The sequence below is a fragment of the Stegostoma tigrinum genome, chromosome 16, assembly GCF_030684315.1.
Source record: "Stegostoma tigrinum isolate sSteTig4 chromosome 16, sSteTig4.hap1, whole genome shotgun sequence".
Classification (NCBI taxonomy): domain Eukaryota; kingdom Metazoa; phylum Chordata; class Chondrichthyes; order Orectolobiformes; family Stegostomatidae; genus Stegostoma; species Stegostoma tigrinum.
Window position 1 is genome coordinate 27921031 of NC_081369.1, and position 12433 is coordinate 27933463.

Genomic DNA, 12433 nt, shown 5'->3' on the forward strand with positions numbered 1-12433 from the left:
AACTCATTACCCATGGAGGTGGTAGAGGCGGGCACGATAGCATCACTTCAGACGTACCTAGACAGAGACATGAATGGGCACAGAGCAGAGGGATACAGATCCTTGGAAAGTAAGCAACAGATTTAGATAGAGGATCTGGATCGGTGCAGGCTTGGAGGGCCAACGGGCTTGCTCCTGCACTGTAATTTTTTTTCTCTTTGTTCTGCCAGGATTCCTTTGAAGATATCTTTGAACTTGTCCAAGATGCTCTGCCAACTCACGTTTGAGTTCACCAGCCTATTAACCACGCTCCAGTTCAACAAGACGACATTTGCCTTTTACTATGTAAATTGGTGATTCTACACACTGGTTCCTTAACCGTAGTTGCACTGGTACATAGCTCTTCAGTGGAATCACTAGTTTGTGTTTATTCGCGGTATAATCTTGGCAGGTTTCAGATATACTGCCCCCAATTCCTCCCTATTGACTGATTCAGGAATTAGGGCCACTGCATCCTCTTCCGTTTTTACAGTCTTCCCCTCGACTTTGGGAAGAATCGAGAAACGATCAATTTCACCCTGTATCAGCAGTACATTTAACCGACACACTGCTGACTCTATGCCTTCTGCTTCTTCTATAGATCCAGCTGACGCCCAGCACTGCGCTCTGTCTTCAGGGTTATTTCTTTCTGTCTGCCACGGTCTCGTCTGGGTTGTACCAGCAACTTCAGGCAATATGGTTCACTCGCTTTCAGCTGTGGCATTGGTTTTTGAGTCCAACATGTCAACTCCTCGTCAGTCTTACCTCATTGGTGGCATTCTATAGTTGGTACAGTGTTCTGAGTTTCCACTGCTTGATGCACTTGGGTGCCATCAGCCAAATGAATTGCCTCACAGGCAGCCAACTCCAACGTAGCAATTTCGCAAGCTGTCTTGAAATCCAGGTCTCCTTTTCAGTAGCTTCTGTTGGAGGCCACAAGCCAAATGGCCCCATGAAGGATATTGCAGGAACTTTGCAAATATGCACTTGTTCCACTAACTTCTTCAAGGTGACCACAAATTAGGCAATCAACTCTACTTCATGCTGTACCCATTTGTAAAAATGGAAACCCTCCACAATCAATGGCTTGGGTGCGATTTCATTTCTTAACACTTTGCATAGCTCTTGGGATATCTTCTCTTCAGGTTTTGCAGGTTGCAGACTCTTTAGAATGTTCTTGTTGCCAACTGTACTTAAGAAAACTGGTACCATGGTGTCCTCAGTCACTTTGTTGACCTTTCAGCAAACAGTCCCCTCACCCCATATTGGCCTGCCATTTTGTTTACTGACCACAACTCTAGTAGCCATTCGCAGAACTGTGAATACTCCCTCACCAGCTGTCCTAGCGTACCATTCCTCTGACATTGCCCACAGTCCAAATACCCTCACGATCAATGAGTTGAAATGCCCATCTTGTGGAATTCATTGCCATGGAGCGGAGTGGAGGCCAGGACGTTAGTTGTCTTCAAGGCAGAGATTGAGGAATTAAGGGCTATAAGGAGAGTGCAGGGAAGGGGAGTTGAAATGCCCATCAGCCGTGATTAAATGGCGGAGTGGACTCGATGGGCCGAAGGGCCTTACTTCCACTCCTATGTCTTATGGACCACTTTCTGCAATGACTTTGGTAGCTCCCAGGTGCATATTCTCTTTTTCAACTGTCAGTCCAAGTCCCCTCACAGCTATTGCCATCAGCCAGCTCCCCGGTGAGTATCTTCTTTGCTGGTGTCAACTGCAGCCCCTCAAGACCACTTCCCTCGATGTTACCTCCCGAATCGTGCAGAGATTCTCAAGGCATGGCAATATCTCCTCTGGACAAAGGAAAAAGGCATCTGTATATGGTTTGTGGGCCAGATTCCATTCTCATCATCAGTTGTTAATGTCGGTGTTTCCTTTGGAACAAGAGATTATATACCAGGTAAACAAATGATAAATCTGAATAAGGACACGTCATTGACAATGCTCCCACCTCCAGAGCTGGTTCCCAATGGACATTTCTGGCTTAAAATGAATGCGATCGTCTTAATTTTAATCTTATACACTCACTTGTTGGGTTCTTCCATCATGGCCATCGGATACAATTTTCCTGAAGTTGACGCCCACAATACCTCATGTTTGTCCAGTTTTGTTGATGCAGATCTGAATCAATTCAGTTTCACACGAGTTAAACACAATGGTGGGTGAAGATTTCAACTCCATTAGGACAGAGATAGTCACTCTTACCAATACACTAACGGATGACAGATGGAATGCTGAGAATGATGTCAACTATGTTTATCTTCAGTGCGGCTTATCATACCATTTACCATAACAGCAGCGTGACAGGTATACCTTTGAGGACTCAGCCACCTCAGTTAGCAGTGTGCTGTCAAAACACTCTTGTTGATTGATACTGAAGTCTGCCACTCAAAGTATAGCCACTGCCCTTATTGTCTTCAATGCTCCTTCTAAGTGCTTACTGATGAGGCAGTATAGAACAAGAAATGTGAAAACGCAAAAGAACTTGGGCATTACAACAGATGTTTCCAGTGTGTGTCTTTTGTTTTGTTCTTAATAATCAGGTTTCAATCCTTTCCTTTGCAAACAGCAAGAGTCCTTCACGACTCACATTTCAGCCAATTCTCAGGGAATGCTAGACGACAGAACTGAAAATGCACAACATTCAAATTAACCTCAGAACTGGATCAGTGGAGAAACAACCTCCAAAGCACAATTACAATCAAGTGCTGACAGCTATCCATGTGGACAAGTATACTTTCAACAGTTTTTACATGTTGGTCAGTAATTTATTTGTCTTCTTACTTACAGTCCTAAGTATCTGGCAAGCTTTGTATAAAAAAGAAACATGTAAATTTTCAACTTAGATATGGAATACTTGCATTCACACAAAGGGAATCCTAACATACAAAGTGTGTCACTTACAACATCACTTGAACTCGATAAGGTAGAAGATGCAGAAGACAATGGACCAGATGAGTTTGAAGAGTGTTTGCTGAGACATGTTTCAGAGGTTCTGCATCTGGGCTGGCCTATGACTGCACAATCTTCTGAAATATTGTTGTTACATTTATCCAGCTGTGGTGGGCCAACAAGCAAAGTCACATCATTCCCTGAGAAAAGTGGAAGAGAAAATTTTTATTCATTACAGGAACTCTGTCTTTCATAACCATTTTTAATAAATAATCAATTTGCAGTTATTTACTAATCAATATTCATCACAAAATACAGCCACAAAGTTCTAACCCATTATCATCCAAAGAAAAATCACCAGTGAACTCTGATCTCAAAGTTGTTAGGTAATATGAAATTCCACTTTTGCCCTATAATTGAAAGTGACCACTTGGTTGATCACACGAAGAATCCTAACATTAACAAGATAGTTCAATGCTCATTATTCAGCCTGAAGAGTAGACAGTTAAAGTTTAGAGGTATGCAAGCTAAGGAAGTAGAAAAGGTAATTCTGATGTCCCTTTAAACACTGAAAATAGGACAATAAACTACAGATTCTTCGATATATTTGGCTCCAGCATGTCAGTAATAAACATATAATGACATGAAATTTCTTCCAGTTATTAGTTATTAGAAAGTATTACAAATACAATAATTCAGTCACGACACACCTACCATTAAATGGAGAATCATTACTGTTCGGTGGTCCCCAATGTTCATGTATCCAGGTCCTGTAGTCAGCAACTTCCTGAGTTACTCTGATTATTCGACCCAATATACTGTCAAGATACAAAGAGTATTAAATGGATATTTCTGGAAAAATAATTTATAATGTGATAAGCAAATAGTCTTAAATTGCTCAAAAATATCTTACCTTTCACACTCTCTGTTTGGGAAATATTTTGCATTTGGAGATACAGCGTGACTTAGAACAACATAGGCATAATCAAAGGCTTGCTTTACCTGCATGGCACCATATGAACTCCTACCAACATCATTTTCTTTAGAAAAAGAGAAAAACAAAAATTACTCACTCAACACACTATGGTCACTGTATGCCAAAGTCTAACTCCATAAAGTGAAACGCAAATATACCAAATCTAAATGCACTGGTCCAGATTTTGCTGGATCGTCAAAGATATTTTTATGAAAGAGTGAAGACCTGACAGCTACTTGACGCACAAAGTTACATCATCCACGCCTGCTCAGCTAAAAACAGAAGTCTGAAAGCCTCCAGCATTGCCCACAAGCCCTGCTTCAGTCAAATTCAGAGGGACCTTGTGTCGAGATCAAACACTACAAAGCTATGCACTGTATGCACATTAGTTATACCTAAGTTACGTCAACCTTCAGTTAAACAATGTAGAGAATATTTAATATTAGCTTTGTCAGAATTGTACAAAGTATAGAGAAGTACTGGAGACTGCAGAATAGATCAAGTAGGGTGAAACCAGAAATGCATGTATATCTGTCAGGAAAAGACTGACAATCTGTGTCTCTTTTGGAAAAAAAATGCTCAGTGGAGGCTCAGTAGTGATATTTAAAAATCATACAAAGTTTTGAGAGAATGAATAGAGAGAGAGGGTGTTTCCTGGAGGGGGGAAGAGCATAACATATTATCAAATACTGGATTTCTTGGTAACCACTTAAATAGGGATTTCAGAAGAAACTTGTTCACCCGAAGAGTTATATAAGTTCACTACCACAGGGAATTGTTGAAGCAAACAGTCAAAATGCTTTAGGAGAAGTCAGATAAGCAAATGTAATAGAGGATTATGGTGGTGAATTTTAAAGAAGGTGGGAGATGACTTAAGTACAGCATTAGCACTGCCTTGGACAGTTGAGCTAAATGGCCTGGTTCTGCACTGTACATCCAAAGTAATTCTACATTTCTTGCTCTAAGACAGCCAAGATATTAGGGCGGTGTCAGAGAGAGGAATTGTATTTTTATTAGCGTGATGTAAGCTAAATACTGCCAAACAATCTTTATCACCATCACATTAATTTTAGTTCCATACCCTCAAGAGCAATTGGAAAATTTTTAAAAATTGTACAAATATGGATAAACTGTTTCCAGCAGCTAATAAGTCATCAGAGGACACAGATAGACAAAAATGAATTGTGGATAACAAGCCCATTTTCAGCAAGTGACAATCTGAAATACACTGCCTGAAAAGATAGTTAAGGTTGATTCAATGTAATTTATAAAAGAAAACTGGATAAATTCTTAAGTAAACATAATTACAGGTTTGCGGGCCATTTGTGGGAACTAAGTTGGTACAAGTATGATGTTGAGTGGCTTCCTTCCAAGTCAAATCATTTAATATCAAAAAACATGCAAATGTTTTCATGATTTGGGTAGTGCAGTGGCTCACTGGTTCGCACTGCTGCCTCATACGGGCAGCGACATGGGTTTGATTTCACCTTCAAGTGACTGTCTGTGTGGAGCTTGCACATTCTCTCAGTGTCTGCATGGGTTTCCTCCAGGGCCTCCGATTTCCTCCCACAGTCTAAACAAAGTGCAGGTTAGGTGGACTGGCCATTCTAAATTGCCGACAGTGTCCAGGGAATGCACACGCTAGGTAGATTAGCTGTGGGGAAATGGGAGGTTACAGGCAAAAGGAGAGGATTGGAATCTGGAGGGATGCTCTTCAGTCAATGTGAACTCGATGGGCCAAATGGTCTGCTTCCACAGTAGAAAGGTTCTATGGTTTATCCATTTAGTGTCCAGCACCAGGTATATCACTTTAACACTTGATAATTTAGCTAATTTATTTTAAACATTCATATGAAAAATTCAAGACTACATAACCTGAACAAATATTTTCCTCATTTCACATAATACATGTTAATTTGTCTGCTAGTCTAGAAAATTTAAGAGCAGCTTTAATGGACTGCCTGTTTATGCTCGTACATTTTGGAATACTACCTTGACATTTCTTCCTTGTACATAGTTTATTCAGTCTTTTCAATGGTTGTTTTGAAATATTTCATTTAATTCCTTGTTCTTTACTTTCTGCTGTGTAGTTGTAGTGGAACGTATATTTTATTGATTTAAATAAACTTGAAAGACTCCAAATAATTAACAATCCAAACTTGAAATGATTGGGTCAATTTCTGATGCACTTTTGCAATAAATTGATGAGAAATACACTTTTTGATCATCCTGCAGCCAAATGGCCTCCAGCACACAGATTTTTGTATTGGCCCATGTGGGTAAATAATCTTAAAGATTTGAGACTAAATTTTTGAAAACTTATAATTGAACAGTTAAATACACTGACAAACAAAATTCTTGGTTGTACCATAGATTGTGAGACCAGAAACACAAGTTTCTTAGTTAAGTGCTGTTACACCTTTATACAGCACATTACTGTACATCATGGAATTAAAAACAACAATTTTTGTACGCAATTGACAACATCCATAAACTACCTTCATAAATATCAAATGAAAACATAAAAACACAGGTGCTATTTTATTGCATTTACTATAAATTACTTTGACCATTTAGAGCACAGCTAATGTCAAAGATGATACAAAAAAATGATACTACTCATTATTTTACTGCAAACTTAGAGAAAACATGAAAGTATTTTCATGGCAGTTACTTATTTATATTTTGAAGATTTACAATACCCTAGTCACAACACTAGCTGATAGTCACTTCCGTGCATCAGTAACTCTACAGGAAAGGGAAGAATACATTTAAGACTGTTATCACAAAATAAATTTCTGACTATGTTTTCCACATTATCTATAATCTTAATCATCACTTCAGGACCAGCGTTATTTGAACAAGTTACAGAACTCTTCTCTTCAGGGAAGGAGGAAGATGGACACAGGGAAAGAAGTGTCAAAATTTTGAGCAGCAAATCTTACAGCTATGTAGATAGATGACATTTTAGAAAACTTTTCCAATGAAATTTTATGGGTAGAAATTAAAAATCAAAAAAGGAGCAACCACATTGCTAGCAGTACTCTATAGGCCTCTTAACAGTCCAAGGGAATTAGAACAGGAGATATGTAGGCAAATCAGAGAGAAGTATAAAAGTAGTACAATAGTCTTCATTTTATATATTGAAAAATGGCAAGTGACTAAAGTATCAGATGGGGAGCATTTTGCAGAAAGCAATCGTAACTCCATTAGATTCAAAACTGTTCAAGTAAACGGCAAAGATAGGTCTGAAATCAAAGTTCTGGATTGGGGAAAGGCTAAATTTAATAAGATCAGATATGACTTGGTCTAAGTGGACTGGAAGTAGATACTTGGATTCAGAATAGTGGGATACATTCAAGAAGGAAAATATTGAGAGTACACCCAAACAGGCAGGACAATCAAATCCTGAAAACCCTGGATATTAAAAGGATACATCGCATTGGATTAAGAGAAAAAGGGATTCTCATGGCAAGATACTGAGGGGTCAAAACAGCAGAAACCCAAAATGAGTACAGAAGTGCAAGGGGGAAATCTTTAAAAGGAAATTAGGAGTGCTAAAAGCAGAGATGAAAGGATACTGGCAGGGAAAATCAAGGAAAATCCCAAGTTCTTTTACAGGCATATCAAGGGTAAAGGAATAATGAAGAAAGAGTAGGGCCCATTAAGGAGCAAAACAGTAATTTGCACATGCAGCCAGAGGACGTAGGTAGGCTTTTACATGAATACTGTGTGTCGGTGTTCACTGATGAGAGGAATGGTACAGGAAATCAGGGCAAGTCTGTCACATATTGCTTGAAATATATCGTACAGACAAGATTCCGATTGGTCTGGCAAGCTTAAAAAGTAGATAAATCTCTAGGGCTGGATGAAATGTGTGCCAGCTGAAGCCAGGGAGGAAGGGCACTAGTAAAACAATTTAATTCCTGTCTGGCCACACGTGAACTACAGTAGCCAATCAATCAGTCTAACCTCAGTGGATGAAACTGTGGGAAATAATTCTAAGGGACAAAATCTGCCTGCATTTGGTGAGAGAAGAGTTAATCAAGTACAGCATGGTTTTATTGTTAAGTGGAAGTCGCATCTGACCAACTTGATTGACTTTTGCGAAGAAATGTGTAGTGACAGCAATGTTTTTGATGTAGCCTGGATTTCAGCAAAGATTTTGATAAGGCCCCATATGGGACACTGATTGCGAAGGTGAAAGCCCAAAGGATGCAAATAAATTTGGCAAACTGGATCCATAAATGACTGAGTGGCAGGAAGCACAGGGTGATAGTTGAGGTTTCTTTAAGGAGAAGTCTGTATCCAATGACAGTGGTCCATGTTGAGGCCCTTGCCATTTGTGGCTAATATAAAATGATGTAGGCTGGCAAGTAGGTGGGTTGATTAAGAAGTTTGCAGATGATACAAAAATTGGTGGGGTGATAGAAGTCAGAAGGATAGCCTAAGATTACAACTGGATATAGACTGGATGGTCAGATTGACTGATCACTCCAAATGGAATTCAAACTGGATAAGTATGAGGTGACACATTTGAGCAGGTCAAATAAAGCAAGGGAATACACCTTGGATAGTAATACAATGGGAAGCGCTGAGGATTAGAGGGACTTTGGTGTACATATTCAAAGGTCTCTTAAGGCATCAGGACAGGTGGATCAAGTGATTAAGGTAACATATGGTACATTTGCCTTTATAGCCGAGACAAAAGTGTTTAAGAGCAGAGGAATTAAGCTAGAACAATATAAAGCATTGGTTAGGCCACAGGGACAGCATTGCAGCAGTTCTAGAATCCACATTATAGGTGGGATGTGATTTTACAGGAGAGGGTGCAGATAAGATTTACTAGGATGTTGACTGAGCTGAAGAGTTTCAGTTACAAAGGTAGATTGGACATCCTGGGTTGCTCCTCCTCAAGCAGAGGAAATTGAGAGGGGACATGATTGAGACTGTAAAATTGAAAGGGGTAGAGCTAGGGTAGACAGGAAGAAACTTTTCCCTTGATGAAGGGATCAATGACCACAGGGATTAGAGACTTAAAAGGTTTCAAGAGGTGAGGAAAAGCTTTTTCACCCAGAGAAGAGAGGGAATCTGGAATTCATTGCCTAAAATAGAGTGGTATAGGCAGCAATTCTCTTTGCATTCAAGTAACATTTAGATGCGCATCTGTGATGCACAAGCATACAAGGCTAGTGGGACTAGAATGATTAAGCTGTTGTTTTTGACCAGCATGGGCCAAAGGGCCTGTCTCTCTGCTGTTGATCTCAATTAACTATAATATTACCTTGTTGCAGTGGATCCTCAATATAAAGCATTGATGGCCTGTATCCATCAGCCATCGTTTTTTGCACTTCATCCTTAGCAACATATGAGCCCCCATCATTTATCCGAATACCAGTCTTAAGATAATTAAAATGCCTTCCATACAGTTCAAAAAATTCAATTAGAAGCACACCAAGGTTAGCATCACAGCTGCAGACATCTTCCCGAGGATGTAACTACAAACAAAGGAATATTAAAGGATTAAATTACGTTTTGATTTGTGAAAAATAAAAACAATTAAACATTTCTAAAAAAAAGACAGCTGCCTTCTTTAGGTAACTATAACCATGACGGAAGGCTAAAACAGCTGAACTATGGACTTATCAATCATTCAACGAACCAGAAAGACCAAAGGGACATTGCAGAATTTTTGCCTAACAAAATAGAAAATCACCTCGTGTAGCATCTTTGGTGAGACAGAAGGCATATTTCTAACAGCAATTTATGAGCTCAAACACAGTCACTAACACTAACTTCAATACACAAGTAGAATCACCAAAAACTCCTAATAAGAAGCATGATACCACATAATTAACAGTTTACATTACAGATTTCTTGTCTTTACAGGATTCTGCCAAGAGAGATCCTTAGCGTGAAGTACCATGTTTACAACAGCTTGGATGAACAACCAGATTCTCATACCAAATAGCTATGAGAATTACAAATAACTATTCAATTATGCTCATGTTTGAGGCAACGATTTGCTTAGTTGAGGGATTTTATGATGGGAAAACGAGAGGAAAACAGAGAAACACAATTTGCTATTTATTTTCTCGAATACATTCAGAACACTCTTCTGCAACGTGTTTGAGAATTAACAAATGATAAAGTTGTGTTAACGAGGTGTAGTCAACCAAATTAAACAATGTTTAGAGATTAGCCAGTATTTTCAGGAAAAGTAATGACAAAATATGAAATGTTCAAGCATTGATGGAAGCACTACTGCGCTGAACAAAATTTAGATGAAGATCTGTTACAGGACTTTTTTGTATTTGTTTTGACAATAGAGAAAGACAATAAATTGCCAATTACACATTAAACATGAAAACAGTTAATGGGATAGATTAACTGAATTTAAATCAAGTGAATGAAATGGTAGAGCAGGAATATACTATAATTTAAGACAGAAATCCCCAAGATTAGACGGCTTTCACTCAGGGTATTATAACAGAAAGTTAGGCAAATTGCAAACACATGGATCACCACTTTCCAAATCTCTCTAGATTTGGAAACCGTATATTCAATCTGAAAATTGCAAGTATCATTCCAATGGTTTCGAAAAGGGATAAGGAGAAACCATAATCTACAGACTAGTCAGTTTAACATCAGTTATGGACATGTTACTGCATTTCAGTCATGAGTATACTTTAAGCCTTTTACAAAACTAAAAAGTTCAAATATGGAAAAGCAATGTGCCACATTGAAAAAAATCCTTCTTTCGAAAATAGCATATAAATCTTAAAATTATGGTTATGCTATTCAAAAGGCACTTTATCTACAGGTCTCTTGAATTTTCTCAAGCGTGGATGGAGTGCAATTGAAATTTACAACTGCAATATCAAAAGATTCTATAAAATTATCAGGCAAGGTTATGAAAGGAAGTAGTTCAATGACAAGGAAGTGGAGAAGAGGCACAAGTTACATAAGATCTAATGGATCACATGACTGCCCTTCAAACTCAAAAGGGTTGAGTGCCTGCATATGTGCTTCAATATTCTAAACAAACTAGGTGAGAACATACATAAAAATCTGCAGATAAAGTTTTTCACCTGAAGAAAACTAACAGCCATGAGGAATAGGCTGTAGGAGCCAATGCCACCAGTGAACACTTCATTTAGGTCTCTCTGCAGCAGGAATTGCTTCAGCACTAGAACCAGGTACGGGAGCACAGGAAACTTCTACAAAAAAGAAAACACTTAATAGGTGTACACAGGAAATTAGCAATTAGGACTTTCAGAAATCTGAAGTAAAATTACCATGGACGTTGGAAAAAAGAAAAATTCAACATAAAGAAATTAATAACTTTACAACATTCTACTGCAAGTTTATTTTCAGGTTTTCAGGAGCATCAGTGGCAAGGCCAGTATTTGTTGCCCATGCCCAACTGCCTCTGAAAAAGTAGCAGTTAGTCCCTTTCCTAAAATCTGTCGGTCTTGTGGTGTAGCTACATTTACAGTGCTGTTCCAGGATTTTGTCCCAGCAAGAGAGAAAACAGTAATAGAGTTTGAAATCAGTCTGATCTGTGTCTTGGACGAAAACTTGCAGACGATGACCTCACGCATCTATTGCCGTTGTGTGCAGTAGAGTTCTGAGGAAGGGTCACTCAACCCAAAACGTTAACTGATTTCTTTCCACAGATGCTGCCAGACCTGCTGAGCTTGGAACCATGTGGGTTTTTGTTTTTGACTTTCAGTATCTGCGATTCTTTTGGTTTTCACGTAGTAGAGTTTATTGGTTTGGAAGGTGCTGTTGAACAAGGCTTGGAGAGTTGCTACAGTGTATTTTTCATTTATTTCACTCAAATAAGACTTCTACACCTGTATTTCTGATCCCTTTTGCTTTTCCATTCCATTTAACTCTTAGTTATCACCAAGTTCAACCCTTATTCTTCCCAACACCTCATACTTACCTACATTGAAATTAGTTTTCTAATTACTCTTACAAAATTGTTGACAACTTGTCAAATTCTGGAATCACAAGCTCCAAGGCAAAAATGGCCACTATGAAGCTCAAACCAAGGTATAACAGTTGCCTTTACATAAACAGAGGTGCCCCACTTTCACAGTCCCTCTACCTCATCCCACGGTCTCTGAGGCATCGCAAATATTTTCATATTTCAAAACTGGATCACAATGGAAAATGTTTGGTAAGCACTGCCCGAAACCGAGTGATCTCAAATGTGAGGGCTGTGCTGTGAGGACACATTGCATTCTTAAAGACACATACAACAGTTTTAAGAACAACTTATTAATAAGATCATCAATTTTGCCCAAAGGAGCAATACATTTTTGACAAATCAGCTAGGCAGAGAACACACAACTGGAACATTCAAATTGAGACTACATAAAGGGGGAGTTCAAATACCAGGCATGAAATTTCAATGAGATCCTTTTCAGTCACAACACGGGAAAGGAGTTTAAAAAACATTATTTTGGGCTACTTTACTATCCCAGCAATATTACATCAGAAAATGCAGAACCAAAATATTTA

At 38.7% G+C, this 12433-nt stretch overlaps 1 protein-coding gene across 2 annotated transcripts in view; it reads right to left on the reverse strand.

Moving 5' to 3' along the window:
• Positions 1-12433, reverse strand: part of tent4b (terminal nucleotidyltransferase 4B) — an 80220-nt gene that overhangs the window by 16228 nt on the left and 51559 nt on the right. For both annotated transcript variants that reach the window (XM_048546421.2, XM_048546420.2), the window contains exons 6-10: positions 10993-11121; positions 9186-9399; positions 3839-3965; positions 3640-3743; positions 2938-3125 (exon numbers count right to left, since the gene is read on the reverse strand). In XM_048546421.2, coding sequence (XP_048402378.1) covers positions 2938-3125; positions 3640-3743; positions 3839-3965; positions 9186-9399; positions 10993-11121 — 762 coding nt within the window. The remainder of the gene's footprint in view (positions 1-2937; positions 3126-3639; positions 3744-3838; positions 3966-9185; positions 9400-10992; positions 11122-12433) is intronic.